The sequence below is a fragment of the Nymphaea colorata genome, chromosome 3 (genome assembly GCF_008831285.2).
Source record: "Nymphaea colorata isolate Beijing-Zhang1983 chromosome 3, ASM883128v2, whole genome shotgun sequence".
In the NCBI taxonomy this organism is placed as follows: Eukaryota; Viridiplantae; Streptophyta; class Magnoliopsida; order Nymphaeales; family Nymphaeaceae; genus Nymphaea; species Nymphaea colorata.
In genome coordinates, this window is record NC_045140.1 from 3,809,183 (window position 1) to 3,826,721 (window position 17,539).

At 37.4% G+C, this 17,539-nt stretch overlaps 1 protein-coding gene across 1 annotated transcript; it reads left to right on the forward strand.

The window, feature by feature from the left end:
- The first annotated feature begins 2,183 nt into the window (after window positions 1-2,183).
- On the forward strand, window positions 2,184-16,924 carry LOC116249509 (uncharacterized). Its single transcript, XM_031622623.2, has 10 exons — window positions 2,184-2,555; window positions 3,503-3,892; window positions 5,014-5,086; window positions 6,519-6,631; window positions 6,802-6,886; window positions 7,024-7,096; window positions 15,444-15,499; window positions 15,954-16,019; window positions 16,246-16,311; window positions 16,701-16,924. The coding sequence occupies exons 1-10, from the start codon at window positions 2,377-2,379 to the stop codon at window positions 16,779-16,781; spliced, it is 1,182 nt and encodes a 393-aa protein (XP_031478483.1). The 5' UTR covers window positions 2,184-2,376; the 3' UTR covers window positions 16,782-16,924.
- Window positions 16,925-17,539: the final 615 nt, after the last annotated feature.

The window sequence follows — 17,539 nt, forward strand, 5'->3', positions numbered from 1 at the left end:
AATTTGTCTAAATGCATTTTTATTCCTTTTTTGTGCAGTTAATGTTCTGCATGTGTATGAAATAAATTATACTTTTCACAATGGGTATGTGCGATTTAGTATTACATGTCCAGAACGTATAGATGAGTTGAACTCAGTCAAAAACTTATAAATGTATGGGTCTCCTCTATATGAAATGATGAAATGCAGCCACAAGTCATTCCTTTTCGTACCAATCTCTTTCGATTTGGAGCGATTGAATTTACGTTAATCTTTCCTTTATTTCCATCCTTCTTCTTTTTTTTTTCCTTGCATCCTTTTTTTTCCTTATTCTTAAATAGAAAACTAAAGACATGAATGACCACCATTTCCTTCTCACTTTCTTCTTTTCTCTCCATTCAAACAAGGTAAACTTTTTTTTTTTGTTTTTAGCATGGCATGTCAAGAATAATACATTATATTCACGAGTTAATGCCTCCGGTTTTTTATAATTTAAAATTTTTTGTCAATTAGATTTGTATCCTAATCGTGTTAGGAGCATCTATACCAAATTTTATGCCAATCGGACCTGTTTATCTATCTTCTTATCCAAGTTTATAGAGTGTCTTATGTAGGATAATATAGTTTAGTAGCTCCTAAGATATTTCGATGTTTGCATCTATAGTGTCTTATTTTATGAGAATGAATTCAACGAACGGGACATTGTTCAAGATGGTCCTACCAACAACCTAATGCGAGTAATAACATGTTTATTAAATTTGTAGCATTTATTTGTCTACAATTTTAACTCTAGTTTTGCTAATCTTGTAAAGATACTGCATTTATGCATTATCGTTATAAATGTGACTTATCATTTCATTATCTTTCAGGCATTGAAAGAATCTATCAATAAAAGGGTCCAAGATTTGAATCTCATGATCATTGTCACAATCCAATGTGTTACTCTTTTGAACTGTAAATGGCAGCAAACACCACACCTAAGTTGAAGAATGTAACGTATGTCCGCTCAGACCCTGAAACAAGTTAGAGGAATCATAAGGGCTGAAGGCAGTTTCTAGTAAACATTAAAAGAAAAAAAGAAAAAAGTTATTTGACAAGACACAGATGTCTCACAAAACAAATATAACTTTGCATTCCACTTTCGTCCACACATTCGTTTGCTAGCAACAAATTAGCTTGAAGATAGTATGAACAATCACGAACCAGGCACCATTAGCTAAGTGATATGCATTAGCATGCCTGTATGTCTGTCAGCAACTAGCTTTTTATGTGAACAATATGGTTTAGATTTTTTTAATATGGTCTACTTTTTATTTTCCAGCTGCACGGATATATCATAAATCATGCCAAGAAGTAAACTACTAGCACCAGGACTTTCTATTTTTTTGAACCAGACATGGTCGGAATATTAGCATCTTAATGGCACTTATTTGCGCCTTTAGTTGCTTATATTACAGCCATGTTGAAAAAATCTAATTAAAATTAGTTTTAAATAATATTTTCCAGCAAACATTTGCTGTTTCCTAAAATAGCACAATACTTTCATGGAATTATTACTTGAGGCAATGAAACCGACTACAATGGAAACTAGAATTATTTTTTCTACCTCTCATACTGAAATCATAGTTAGCAAATTTTCTGATCTGGGTTACCCAAATCAGATAGGATCATCTATTTACAGGGCCATGAATCAGGGTGTGCCTAGTTAGCATGGATCATCAGCTAATCACATGTTTTTTTGTCGTGCATTGTTGATTACTAAAGTTTGTTGTTTTTTAAATTGCGAAATTTCACAAAATTTATTAAGTATACCAAAAGACCCTTATTACATGTTATTCAGTTCTTGTTGATTAAAAAATCAAACATGAAATCCCTACAAACTTAACTTCTTCATATGTTTATGAAAGGAATGCACCATAAAAATATATAACTTAACCCAACCAAGTTCTGTCATTCAGTGACAGTTTTCAGTTGATGAATCTAAGTCACCAGTTTGATTAAAATCATTATGTGCCTTGAAGTTGTCCGAAAATGTTGTCGAAAGGCATTGGTAATGGTAAATGGCAATCTGTTATCATATTTTTAGCAACGGTTCCTAATCATCGTTTCTAACCATAACGGGACTGTGGAGAGCCGACTGAGTTCAATTCCTCAATTTGTCAACATTCTATCAATTCAAGCCATTACCTTATATAATCATCCCAGCCTCCACATGTGGCGGCAAGGACCAGCCATTTTGGGTGGGGGAGGGCGCCGATTTAGAATTATCGCCACTTCGAATATCTCACGCAGATAGTATATTCCTCCTCCCGCTCCTCGCTTGCCACGAGCAACGAGAGCGTGTGCCCGTCTCCGTTCGTTATGAAGCCGCTGAACTCCCCTTAATCCATCCACCGAATGGCTTACACTGCCATTCTTTTTGGTGGGTGCTCCCGCCCAGCATCATTCATCCCTCCCGCCAACACGTTTCGCCTTCCCCACGGTTCCGCGACGTCTTCATCTTTTTGTTTTCTTCGCGATCTCGATCGTAGTCATCGGGTGCCCCTTGCGCTTGGATTTACACGCAGAATTTTGAGGTAAATTTTGATTGGTAGTCCTTTTTAGTGCAAAAAACTCTGATTCCTTGCTCCATCATCCATCTATATCCTGTCGCTAGAAGCTCTGGATGCTCGGTTTCGTTTCACGAAGTTGTTTGGTCCCGAATACTTGAATCGATTGAGTGATCTTTGCGTTTCTTCTTTGCTCTATTCAATTGCACATTTGTATGTTGATTCGATCAATGCAGGGTCTTGGGCAGGGAAAACGTGAAAGTGAAGAGCCTAGGTTTGGATAAATGCGTAGAGATATAAGCACATTGACAAAAGTGCCATAATGATTTTAGTAGCCACCGGTTGATGAGCAGTACGTCGGATTTTTTAAATGGAAACGAGCATCTGATTTTTGAAATATCTTCGTGTTAGATGCACCCATTCACTAGGAAAGCAGGTAGAGCTAGGAAATTGGATTTCGCATAACAATGTGAAACCCCAAGCTGAGACAAATCCGTCAAAGTGGCGGGAGAATGCGGACTTATCGGACCTATGAAGAGGGGTGGGCGACAGTGAACGGGAATTAATCGGTTCAGGGCAGAGTTGGGTCGCTAAAAATGGGAAGAGACATGAGCTCAAGACCAACCGTTTTTATTGTCATCTTATATCAAACAGAGGTGGACATTTAGTTTGCTGGAACAGGTAGATTGGTGTTAATGTCGAAAGGTTTCTCCTATCTCATCAACCACCTTCTTAGTGGCTTTTGAGACGTAAGGAACTGCTCCGGTAATACAGATGAAACACGAGAAGGATCTCTTTTTTACGTCCTCATGTCTTTCCACCCTTCAGTAACGTGTGGCACAAAGAGGAAGACATACTTGTGAATCCTGTTAATTTCTTGCGTTACTTGATCTTGATTAATCTTTCACTTGCCAAACTAGCTGGTTCGAAAGCTTTTCAGTGATTTTAAGATGCTGAGAAATGTTACCTAACAGGGTGGGAAGCTATCAGCATGATGATGCTGCAGGTAAGAATGCCAATGCTAAGGCTTCAATACCTGGAAGTGTTCCTTCAATGGGTGGGGACAGGTCTTCAAGTAGCAGAGTTGGTGACGAGAAAGCTGAACGGCCTGAAGGAAAGAACAATTGGAAGGTGAAGAATGAAGCTCAAGACTCAGTCATAGCAAGACTAGCAGTTGTTTGTGGTTTAGCTGTGATAGTGGTTATAGCGTTAGCTTGCTTCAAGAGGTTTCTTTGGGGACCTTCCTCATCTGGCTTGCAGTTCTTACTTGATGGTTCTGTAACATCTACTCCAGAAGTAACATCAGATGGCTTTAACCTGAAAGTATTTGGCTACAGACTTACAATACCAGAATATACTCCAGGGTATGTGATTGATTTGAAACTTGTATTGTTTAAATGCGATCATTTCATGTAGTCTTTTGGATAAAATTTGTTAGCGTCCTCTTGATTCTGATTTAAATGGTTTTTCTTAATTTGTGCAACATGCAAATGCTAAATCTCTTGAAAGTAAAGCTTGTGTTAATTGCCTATTAAGTGTTTAATGCGTTCCATTATAATCTTTTTGTGCTTGCACATGTTACATGGCATTTTCAGGACTTGGTTCTTTAAATGGCATATTCTAGTGAAAGTGAAGCCTCAGATCCTTATGCACATATCTTTCCTCAGATTGCTGCATAGTGCATGGCCTTCTTGCTTGATCGAATTAAATTTCTTTCATGAAAAGCCTGAACTTATTATTGGGATAACATTGACAATGTTGGCCATTTCTTCCACCACCTAGGTCAAAAAGGTATATGGTGGTTGCTATTAAAAAATTTAAATCACAAAATTATTCTTTTAATCTTTAGTTTCTAAAGATTTTTCCTTAATTTTTAAAATTTTTTGCCAATAGCTTATGGATAAAATGCAAAAATTTTCCAGTTATTATGAATTTGGGTACCAATATTTAGATACTAATCCCTTGGCCACTATGAGTTCAACTGGTTACTTGGGGTCTGACATTAAGTAAGATGCAAGTGGGGATAGCAGATGTGTGGAATTAGAAAATTTTCATTTAGAAAAATGACATAAAAATTGGGTAAGAACGTAAGATAAAGAAATATGAATCCATAAAATAATTTGTCAAAAATACAGTAAGCAGAGCTGTATGTGCTGGTCGACTGCAATTGCCAACAAGTTTTACTGGAAGTAGCAGTACAGGAGGAATTGTCAGAGCAGATCAGTGAATGCCTGGACCTATGCCTAGTCGCTTTATTTTACAACTGATGGCATCTTAGATAAACATATGCTAGATTATTTATTAACTCGAAGCCAATCTTTTTCATGCTATGGTTTTTCCTGAGGCCTGGTGATCTTTACATCTTTTAGATGTATTGTTTGAAAATTTGAAATAATATACCTTTATGGTGCGTGTCTTTTCTTAGTTACACTGGGATGCTCTTTGCACATACTGCTAGTTTTCTTATGAAAGAAATTTCTTGCAGATGGGTCTACTTTTGCTTGCTTATGGCGGCTGGATGTGGGCTTTTTATTAGTGAAGAGGCACTAAACATTTGGGTCTGTCCTTGCACTGGCATTTAATTATATATTTATATTTAGGGTTGTGTAATGTGTATTCTTGTGATGTTTTCAAGTTAGTGTGTTGTTCTGTTTGCACAAAACTAATGGTACGGACCCAGCTCTATGCTCACCCTTTGTAGCATCAACTTTAGAAAAGTCATTTTCTGGAACCATAAGGATAAATCAAAAATGTATATAGGCCCATGTCCTTCAGCCGGTTCTGTCTCCCTCATGGACAATTTGTGCAAAGAGACACTGCGACCTATTCTCAGAAATTTCTATTTAGAGGAACTTGCTATTTATAGTTTAGGCTGTGCAAACTGCAAACCCCAATTTAGAACCGGGCACAGTATTGAGATTGTTCCGTCTTAGCATGACCTTACCTCCACAAAATGATAAGGTGACTGAGCTTGGACTTGGAAATGCAACCAAGTTTGGGTTAAAAGGCTGGACGCATTCATGGATCTTCATCCCAAGATCCTGATTAAGCTTGGTTAAGATCAAATGATTATAGCTATGTGGCTTAGTTGCAAAAGCCAAAAGCCAAGGGTTCAAGTAGCACAAAAGACGTGGTTTTCCACACAGCATCTCCAAGGTGCTTGAGAAGGTTTAGAGGAAAGGAGAAAACAGAAAACCTGAGATGGTATACACATGACCCCCAAAGTGTGAAGAGAGTTAGCCAAAAGAGAAAAAAATTTAAATTGTAGATGGATGGGTTTCCAAGGCCTAAAAGAGGGTTATGTAGGGAGAGGTGGTCGGAGGAGCTTGAGGTAATGATAAGCCTGTACTAGAATATCAACTGCCTGAAATGGGAAGAGGAGGAACAATAGAAAGGAAAAAGAAAATATCCAGTGAAACTTCTTGGGGCAGGTTGAGTCGAGTAACAGTAACTTGTAGTCTTGGTTTAGCCTGGGTCAACATAATTTTTAGGTCCAGCTTGAGCTTAGACTCTTTATTTCAAAACCAGCTTGTGTTTGGATAAGCCGGTCTCAGTCCTAGCCCAGCCTTGTCCAGCCCTATTTTGTGGTTGTCCTGCTTCAAGGGAACACAACATGAACCTGTCAATGCCATGAGACATGATACACAGCATGAGGCTGCAAAATAGATGCTGTGACATGTACGGATATCATTTTTTGCTCTTAATGGTTTAACATTGATAAAATGTTAATGTCTTCTATGTATTGAATCTATTGATCAATTGAAAACTGAAGTATATGTATTGGCTCTAGCTATTCATTGTTTTGAATATTTGTTTCTTAACATTAGTGCCAGGTCAAAATATGAACTGAATTATTGACCTACATGTCAGTGACCGATATCGCATACTTCCTCTAGTGAAATTTGATGTTGAACAGTTGTACTTAATAGCCTTTGAGAAGTTGTATAAAAGCTTAGGTGTGATAAGGTATTGTTTCAGTTTATATTGTAGGTCGGCATGTCATTAGCTCGGAGATTGGTTCTTGATGGCTCTTGGGAGTCATTTGCTGCTTCTTTTTCAAACAATGCTTCCAACATTGTCTCAACAGTGCTATGGGTGTACTGGTATACCATTTTTCCCTTTATTCGTTCAGTTCTCTTACTCTTGTTCCCAAAATTCTTGACTCCACCAAAGCAATTCTCTGTTGTTCATGTCTGACCATGGATCTGGGTTGGACAATGTACCATGTTTCGCATTCAACCAATAATCAAATTATGGTTTCTCTGCATTCCAGGGGAGTGTGTATTAGTGACTTGATCCCTTTTTATCTTGGCCAACTTGTATCAAGGACTAAGGCACCTGATGAGGTTTTCTCCAAGGTAATAGCCTCATTCTTCATTGTAAAACCAAATATACAACTTCTTGTTGGGAGTTTGAAATGGAACAGTAAGGGTACCGTTTTTGCTAATACAAAGGTCAATGTGATGTTATCATTATCTTTGTCATAATTTTTCAGCTTGGAGTTTCCAAGAAGAAGGCAAACCATATTACTCGTGTGGTGAAGAGATATGGCAATCTAATAGGTTTTGGTGAGTATCTTTGAACCGCTTTGAGTTTTGTGGTTGTCGATTCAAATGATAGATGTTCCAGCAATACATAAACTAGTATGTACATAGTTCTTGCATTTAGAGGTAGCAACTAGCGAGAATCTTTCATGTTGCTCGGAACATGATCTTTTATATAATTTTTTATTCTATCATGATTCGTGATAGATCCTGTGAAATATGTAACTACATTTTCTAAACATCAGGAGAACTCATGCAGAGGAAATGATCAAGAAGCATGAAAGAAGAAACTTTCACTTCACATGGTACATCTGAAAAAAGTTAAATGTGGGGAACAATGGAAGTTGTTTCTTGGTTAGACTGACTTATGCATGTAAGACTTGTCTTAGATAGCGGTCTTCCACTCTTCTCTATGTGCACCTCCAATGCAGTTTGTGGACAGGTATCCAATTAAGAATGTCGAGGAAGGCTGTGTAGTGGGACGTGTTCAGGGCTATATAAAAAGCTTGCCTCTATTGTCACACTTACTGTTCATAATGACATTTCTTTGGGATGCATCTAGTTGAACAATTGGCCATCAATTAATGTTGGTTCCTGATGGAAAAACTTTAGGTAGAGTTCCTTCTATGTTTGTATCCTTACAAGTCAGGCACGTGCTGCTTATATGGAAAATGGAAATACACAGATTAGTACCAGGTTGTGTGTATATGTGCATGCAAGTATACGTCTGTACACATTTGATCATGGTCTAAGAAAGTACTTTAATGCTGGTAAACTTTTTTCTGTTGAAAACCCTCCATTTGTGCTCTCTCAACCTTCCCAATTAATGTTAGATATCCAGCCTCTACATTGCCTCCTTTTGAAGGCCCAGGTCTGAACCTTAGTGGGCCTACCCCAAGGCAGACCCGCATGGCAACATCAAATGTAGTAGCAACCCTTCCCTAAATTCTCTTCTCTCGGATTTGCTTGGTGTTTTATGACCAGTTTGATCTACAGGCAAGCAAGATAGACTCTCATGGTGCTTTTTCATCTTGAAAATTGAATTTATTTTAAAAAAAGGAAAGAGGGATGTCAGTTGGGATGGGGAAATTTATATGCTGCTCGAGGGATAATTTTGTCAATTTTCATCAATAACTCGGGCTAACCTAATAGTAGTTAAGAGTAGTCTGTGTCTGAGTTAGGTGCAAAAATTGTGTAGACCTCCAAATCTTGCACATGTTCTTGTATAACCCTTATTCTTTAGGCACTTATTTTGTAAACCTTTCCTTTTCTCTTTGCCGTTTTCTATAGTCACTGTTTAAGTTTCAGTATATGCTCTATCAAATGGACTTGTCTTGTCAAATAGCTGGTGGGTGCAGTCTCCATGATATGTTTTTACCAAAAAAGCATTCTAAAGGATATTTTAGCCATTCATGACTTGAGCATGGTCTCATTGTATTAATATGACCAAGTGCATCTTTGATGTGATGGTGCAACAACCAGTTTGTTCCATTACCACAGAGTATATGGTAGCTGTGCTTCATCTTGGAACGTCCAGTCTGTCATAGGCCTCTGTACTTTTAACAATTTTAAATTAATTTGTTTAGTGCTTATGAGATCATGTATGTCCTAAGTTTTTTCTTGGCTAGCTAAAACATGTATGTCTCACATAGTGAAAGGAGTTGCATGTTCTTCAAGGTGCGGATGTTATCAAATACTTTGTAGCAGTGTTGCACTTATCATATGATAGTTTTTGAATTTGAAATATTATACACTACCTGTATCTTAAACGGGTGGTGTATCGCACTTGTATCGTATGTCTCATGCAACATAATACAGGGTGATACATCTTGTATCACATGATACGGGATGAAGTTGCAAAAATTGGTGCTAGGCCCCTTCTTCCAATTTGGGTTTTAAAATCCTTCCACCCCTCATTTTTGAACACTTCTAAGAGTTGGAGGAGTAGAGTTCTTGCCAGTTTTGAGGAGAAATCATCAACTTAAGGATGAAGTTATACATTTAAGGAAAAAATTGTGCATGGTTGACTCATTGGGGTTGAAGAAAGAGGTTTTTTTTTTTTTTTTTCTTTGTATGGAATTCTTTCATTTTCGCATAGATTTTGATTCTCCTTACGTTTACTGTAGCTTTTCATTTGTTTTTAAAGATACAACTTCCAATCATGATCCCGCATGGCAGTGGTGCGATAGGGTGAATGAGAATGATCGATTAAAACTTATGAACGATGATATTTTTATTTGTTATTTGCATCAAAATTGAACAATTTCACCCTGTGATGTATAGCAATTCAAACTTGTTTATTAATGTGTTTTGGCTTATGGGCTGTGAGTTATGACTTATGCCATTAGATTATGTTATGTTAAATTTAAATTGATGAATATCCAAACCTTTATAAGCCTATATTTATGTATGACGATTTTTTTATAAAGAACATATTTTTCTTGATTTTTCTCTACTTTTTTAATTTTTATTTTTTTTGAAATTAAAAAATAAATTTATGATAGATAGTTTATGATAGAAATGTAGCACCAATATCTGTAACCCGAAAACAGCACTCACGCAGGAAGATAGAGAGAGAGAGAGAGAGAGAGAGAGAATGAAAACAAGAAGAAACTGAGGAGAAGAAGCCGTAGCCAAAATGGTTTGCACGGCCTCTATTTATAATCTCATTTTCAGAATTCTAAGAGTCTCCAATCGTAGAATCCTAAGAGATTTCACAAGCTCCAAGGACATTAATTACATCATAGAAACCTAAGAGACTTCACATATTACAAGGATATTAACTACAACATAGAATCCTAGGAGACTTCCCATATAACAAGGATATTAACTATAACATAGAATCCTAGGAGACTCTTCACATGTTACAAGGACATTAAATATTTTAACACATTCTACAAGGAGGTGGAATCCTAAGAGACTCCTCTTCAACGTGCTGGTGAAGGCTTTATATTTTAACACCCTCCCTCAAGTTGTGCATGGTTTTGCACCATGTACAACTTGCCTTTTAGAAACCAGAATCGTTCCTTTGTTAATCCTTTTGTAAATAAGTCTGCAACTTGTTCATCTGTACGAACATAAATAGGCTGAATTTCCTTGTCTTCCACCTTTTGTCTAACAAAGTGTTGATCAATCTCAATGTGCTTTGTTCGACCATGTTGTACGGGATTAAAGGCAATGTTAATAGCGCTTTGATTATCGCACATTAACATTGATGTTTTAATCTTTTATCCAATGTCTTCTAGCAAATGTCTAACCCATGTAACTTCAGCAGTACCTGCAGCCATGCATCTGTATTCAGCTTCAGTGCTGGATCTTGCTACTGCCTTTTGCTTTCGACAACTCCAAGACACAAGATTACGTCCAATGAAAATACAAAAACCAGAAATGGACTTTCTTTGATCGGGATCTCCAGCCCAATTTGCATCTGTGAATGTCATAAGTTGATGTCCAGTAGTTATATTTTCACTCTTACCATAAACTAAGCCATCTCCTGCTGTCCCTTTAAGATATCTTAATATTCTTTTGACAGCATCCATGTGAGTATCTCTAGGTGCATGCATAAATTGGGATTCTTGATTCATAGCATATATAATATCTGGTCTAGTAAATGTAAGATATTGAAGTGCCCCAACAATACTTCGATATTGCGTAGGATCTTCATATAACTCCCCATCTTGAGCACTTAGTCTTTGATTTAGAACACTAGGAGTTCCAACAGGCTTACAATCAGACATACCTGACTTTTTCAACAAATCCAACGTGTATTTCTGTTGTGTCAATGTGAGGCGATTATTGTGCCTATCAATCTCCACTCCAAGAAAGAATCGTAAATCACCAAGCTCTTTCATTTTGAAGTTTTGCATCATCAAAACTTTAGCTTCTTCTATGTGTTTTTCTGAATTGCCTGTGATAACAATATCATCAACATATATAAGAAGTAAAGTAAATATGTTTTCCTTTCGATAAATGAAAAGAGAGTGATCTAGAGGACATCTCCGAAAACCACATTCTTGAATCTTGCAAGAGAAACTGTCAAACCACGAACGTGAGGCCTGTTTAAGTCCATAAATAGATTTTCTTAGTTTGCAAACCCATGCATGAGAGTCTCCTTTCGTGTATCCTAGAGGTTGTTCCATATATACTTCCTCCCTTAAATCACCATGAAGAAAAGCATTCTTCACGTCCATTTGATGTAGTCTCCATCTATATTCAACTGCCAATGATATAATCACGCGAATTGTTCCCATTTTGATCACAGGGCTGAATGTCTCATCATAATCTTCTCCATATTGTTGTGTAAACCCTTTTGCTACTAACCTTGCTTTGTGTCTTTCTATGCTGCCGTCAGGTTTGTATTTAATTTTGTATACCCATTTGGAGCCCACTACGTTCTTTTCGTGTGGCCTCGGAACGATCTCCCATGTTCCACATTCATGCAAGGCATCCATTTCTTCTTTCATAGCCTTTCTCCAATGATGTGATTTTGATGCTTCATCAAATGAAGTAGGTTCTTCCTCCTTGCCAACTTTTGCCATGAATAACTGAAAATCAAGTGATAAAGAATCATAGCTAACCCACCTGTGAATGGGATGACGAATGCGTTGGGATCTTCTAAGGTGGGGCATGTTGTCTTCTTCACTGTGAGCATCTCTGTCCCTTAGTCGTCGACTGTAGATAAGACCCGAATACCGATGTGCATCGTTGCTCTGTTCATTATTGTTTTCGTGATGACTTAATGACTGTGTTGGATCTTCTTGATTTTCACTTTGAGCCATATCCGACGGTTGTATTGCTCTCTCTGAATCTTCACTTTGAGGCACATCATTTTCTATAACAGGATCTGCATTGAATAACTGTGTACTGGTCCAGGGATCATAAGATTCAATGGTCATAGGCATTTCATTTGTATTATCAAAACTATGTTCATCAAAAATGACATTTCTTGAAGTTTTGATACGTTTAGTTGTTGGATCATAGCATCGAAAACCTTTATATTCATCAGCATATCCAACGAATCTACATTGAATAGCTTTGTCTTGAAACTTGTTCCTCAAGGCAGCATCAACGTGAACATAGCATACACAACCAAAAACCTTCAAGTTCTTGTAATCAGGTTGTTTGCCTAAGAGTATAAAATATGGCGATTTAGACATCAAGAGTGTCATAGGCAAACAATTTATTATGTATACAGCAGTATGGAAGGCTTCAGTCCACAAGGAAATGGGCACATTAGTATCATGCATCATGCTCATGGCGCTTTCAACTATATGTCGATGTTTCCGCTCAACTACACCATTTTGTTGTGGTGTGTAAGGGCAGGAAATTTGTCTAGTTATCCCTTTTTCACGTAGAAATTCAATAAAATCAAGCGAGGAATATTCTCCCCCTCCATCACATTGAAAATGCACCACATTGGATGAAAATTTAGTTTGAATCATGGCATAGAAGTTTCGAAATATGTGAGGTACTTCTGATTTGTGTTTCATGAAGTAAATCCAGGTGAAACGTGAGTAAGAGTCAATGAATAAGACATAATATCTTGACCCAGACATGGAATCAATAGGGGCTGGCCCCCATACATCAGAAAAAATAGTTTCAAAAGGTTTGGAAGCCCTTTGATTTATATTATGGAAAGGTAAAACATGACTCTTACAAAGTCCACAACTTGAACATTTTTTGACACTTGAAGTAAGAGGTAAACTTGATCTTGGAATGAGACTATCTGTGACAAGTTTTTCAATGAAATGTCGACCACAGTGTCCTAGCCGACTATGCCACAAATCAGACTCCAAAAATTGGTTAGGGCCCCTTACTTTTGATTGAAAATGGCAAGAACTTGGCACTGATGACGCATTATGAGAAAGAGAAAATGTCTTCAATCCTATATCAAAAGTGGATGAATCCTTGGGTAGACATTCCTTGAGGACGTACATATTCCCTTGACGCTCCCCTCTAGCGAACATTTTCTTCGTTTGGAGGTCCTTGACATAGACAAAAGAAGGTGTGAATTCAACAGAAGAGCTTGTATCATCAATGAGTTTAGAAATGGATATGATGTTCTTTTTGATATTGGGAGCAAGAACAACATTAGACAGTGATAGAGACGATGATGACAATGGAATATGTGCATTTCCAATATGTGTAATAGGATGAGATTTTCCATCACCTGTTATAATGCAACTTCTACCGTAATGAGGGGATAAGTTAGTCAATTTACCTGCATTTCCTGTCACATGGGTAGCTGCACCTGAATCCAAGAACCATTCTCCCTGCTCATTTTGCTTTATAGTCATCTTTGAGAATGCGGCCATCAATAGCTGTTGCATATCTTCAGCGGTGGATTTAGAACTTTGTCCTCCTTGTTTATAATCATGTCTTACCCCTTTGTTTTTATTTTGAGGATTAAACCAACATTGTGCCTTCATGTGTCCTTTCTTGTTGCACTGAAAACAAATTGGTATTTTTCTTGAAGTATCCAAAGGAGACATACCTTGGTTATGTGGTGTTGGTAGAATGCCACGACCACCATGGTTGGAGTTCCCATGGCTCTTACCAAACTTTACATTCATAGCCAACACATTTTGGGAGTTCCCTTGATCAGTCCTTTCAATGACTCTTTTCATATTCATTTCATGTTGGAGAAGTTTACCTTGTAGTTCGTTGAAGGAAGGCAGAACAGGAAGGACCTCAAGAGCTGTAATAAAAGCATGATAATCATGCCCAAGTCCATTCAAGGTTTGCTGCACCTTTTCCTTATCAGAAATGTTATTCCCTGAGGCAGCAAGTTGGTCTGCGACGGCCTTAATACGCCCCAAATAATCCATGATAGACATTGAACCTTTGCTCAAATTCTGAAATTCTTTCTTTAAGTACATAATTCGAGCTTCTGATATTTGGGAAAAGGTATCAGCAAGGGTTTCCCATAATTCTTCTGCAGTACAATCATCAGAAACTGAAAGTAACACTTGTTGAGATAAAGTGGACAAAATATACGCAACCAGACTTTGATCACGTCTCATCCACATAGCATGTTCAGGATTGTTGTCTTCATGAACAGCAATAACTTCTCCTGCCTCATTTTTTATTTCCTGTAAGACGGATATTGGTGGAGCCTTTGTTGAACCATCGAGATGTCCAAAGAGGCCTTGACTTCTTATGAAAGGCATGATTTGCCTTTTCCAGATCAGATAATTCTCATGGTTGAGTTTTTCGGTAATAAGGTGAGGAAGAAAACTTGAGGACATGCCAGAATGCGAAAGGTTTTCCATGACAGCAGAAAGGAATGGTATATAGGTAGAAGATGAGAGGGAAAGAAGACACGATATAACAAGATGTGTCCTTGGTAAGCAAGAAGAAAAAGGAACAAGAATTGCGCAAGAGACAAGTAAATTCAGGATAGAGACAAGATGAGAAAAGAGTTCTAACCAGATCAGACCTGTTTGGGCATTTCGTTTGGTAGAGATAACGTAACCTGGCGCTCTGATACCATGATAGAAATGTAGCACCAATATCTGTAACCCGAAAACAGCACTCACGCAGGAAGATAGAGAGAGAGAGAGAGAGAGAGAGAATGAAAACAAGAAGAAACTGAGGAGAAGAAGCCGTAGCCAAAATGGTTTGCACGGCCTCTATTTATAATCTCATTTTCAGAATTCTAAGAGTCTCCAATCGTAGAATCCTAAGAGATTTCACAAGCTCCAAGGACATTAATTACATCATAGAAACCTAAGAGACTTCACATATTACAAGGATATTAACTACAACATAGAATCCTAGGAGACTTCCCATATAACAAGGATATTAACTATAACATAGAATCCTAGGAGACTCTTCACATGTTACAAGGACATTAAATATTTTAACACATTCTACAAGGAGGTGGAATCCTAAGAGACTCCTCTTCAACGTGCTGGTGAAGGCTTTATATTTTAACAGTTTACAAGATACTACTAGATAGTGTATCTATTGTTAGCATACACACTTTACAACATTGCTTTGTAGCCTTTAGCTTTCCGTCCTTGGTATCATAGAAGGTTTCAGGATGTCTTTATTTTTAGTCTAATGTGGGATGTATTGGGCAGGAAAAATGTTCAGCAAGGATGAATTTGGAGTATCCAGAGATGATTTATGTGTTTCTTTTCATTGTATTCTGGCCTTTCTGTATTGAGTCTATTGACTAGTCATTTTTCAGTTTTGACCCTCAGCCTTTTGTCTTTTTTTTTTTTTTTCTTCTCATGGTAGAGCTATGTTAAATGTGATGTCTGTACTCCATTTCGTTTGTGGGTTCATATTACATTTATCTGTTCCTATATTTGTATATTTTAGTACTGTCTTTCTGATGAGCTAGGATATCTTAAATGAAATGCAGTGGAGCGTTTCTCACTTGGAGTGAGGAATCCAACAGCTTTTCTAGCCGGTGCAATGGTGAGAGCTCTGACCACTGATTACGTAAATAGACTTCATTGGTTATTCTCTTTGGTTTGATAGTTCAGTTGCACATAGTCCTCTGATAGTTACATTCTTCTGAGAAGGCTTGTTCTCTGATCATCATGTAGAGTTCCCTTTAAGTCTTATTTCTATTGGAGCATTCTTCTAGCAGTGTTTCTTTAGAGCTAATATTGCACTGAAATCATTCTTGGTGTAAATTATTAGGAACAGGTTTAGGTTTTGTTAGACTTATCAATTGGTGAAGTTACATGCGGCTATTTGGTCGTGGTGCATTTGTTATTGTACTCTGAAACTAGGAACATAAAAAATTGCTGTTCATTTGTCATGATTTTTCACCAATAGAGCAAGGGACATTATCTTTGTGGTTTTAAGCTGATTTATTTGCATTGTTCATCTAAGTATCTAACATCTAACTTGCAAATAAGTGCAGGGAATATCAGCAGGCCGTTTTTTTGCTGGTGTCTGCTGTGGATGCTTGATTACTCTTCCAGTCCAGGTTATCCAGATTACCATCTTCTTCCCTGTTTATTGTTTTTATATCTCAATAAAATTTATCGAGACAATTTATGTGTGCAACATGAGGATTGGTAATTGTGAGCTACTATAAACTTCTGAATTTCTGGTGCTCTAAATAGATATTTCGCATGTATCAAGAATTTCAGTATTTGTTTTTTTTTCTTTTAGTTGATTTTCTGACTCTGCTTTGTTTCTTCCTCATCTAGCTGGCGATTGGATTCTTGTTGAGAGATCGTCCTGTGTTTGCTATTGCAAGTGTTGCAACAGCTGTGGTAATTTTACATTCTCTGTTCAGCTTTTACTCTGCTATTATGCAAGCTTACATCCTGGGTGACAGTTTGTTACTTATGAAACTGAAGTGATCTCATGTAGACACGATTGATTTGGTTGGAGACTTAAAACTAGGAAAAACTTTGCTCTTGAAATCTCCATTGCATTTACATCCCATTGTCCTTAGCATACGCTTGAGTCAAAAGTCAGTACGAAATGCTTATACACCATTAACTCGTGGGACTGGCAGCCCATATTTCATGGTTTTCAACTGCTGGAGCTGAGTTCCTTTTTGCATGATGACTTTCAACAAGCTGTTAAGTTGAGTTGCTTTGCACGGTTAAATGCAGCCTCTCCTTTTACCACTCATATTGCTTTTTTGCTTTCACAGGGCATTTGGACTTTGTTTCCATACGTGTTAGCTGCTTTGACAACCCTTTTCTTTTTTGTTCGACACCAGAATACAAAGTAATTGCAATTTTGCAACATGAAGAGCCTCTCAATTAGCTGAACAGTTTGTCTGTGCTTTATTTGCCCCTTACATAAGTTGATGTATCACGGTGCTTATTTATCAAAGAAAAGAAGTCCATGAGTTGTGGACTCCATTCATTTTCATTCTACTCTGTGTAGCTAATCTGTCATTGAATAAAGTTTTGAAGTTCCTGGCATGACTCCTACCGAAGTTCCTGGCATGACTTTTACTGTAGGATGGACCATGGCAAGGGAACATCTTTCTTGTAAAGTGCGTGTTTGAATGCTTGACACTTGCCGTATACAGAAAGAAAGAGCCTCATAGAAGGCAGAGGCTAATCATGCTTTGCACATTTTTGTTAATCCGTCAATAGGATCAGACCTTTTTTCATGGAACCTCTTTCTTGTTCTTAAGCAAACCCTTGAAAAAGCTTAGCTGCTCTATGGTTTATGTTTCATTTTTTTTATTCGTCTCAACAAATAACCAGTTCCGGTTTTCCTTTTATATTGACTGCTTATGAACAAAGATGTAGGATTAAATTTAACTCTAAATTTCGGGCGAGGGACATCTCATAGGATTCAAATTGAACTTTCCTCATGTTAGCTGACAAATCATAGCCAATCCCAGCCAGTGAGAAGCCTCATGGACTCTGTACTACAAGACTTCTGCTATTATAATTCTGATGGCTATGTCACGGGGTTGCAGATACAAGTGTCAGTTTGATATATAATTGGAACTTGGAAATATTTTTTAAATGT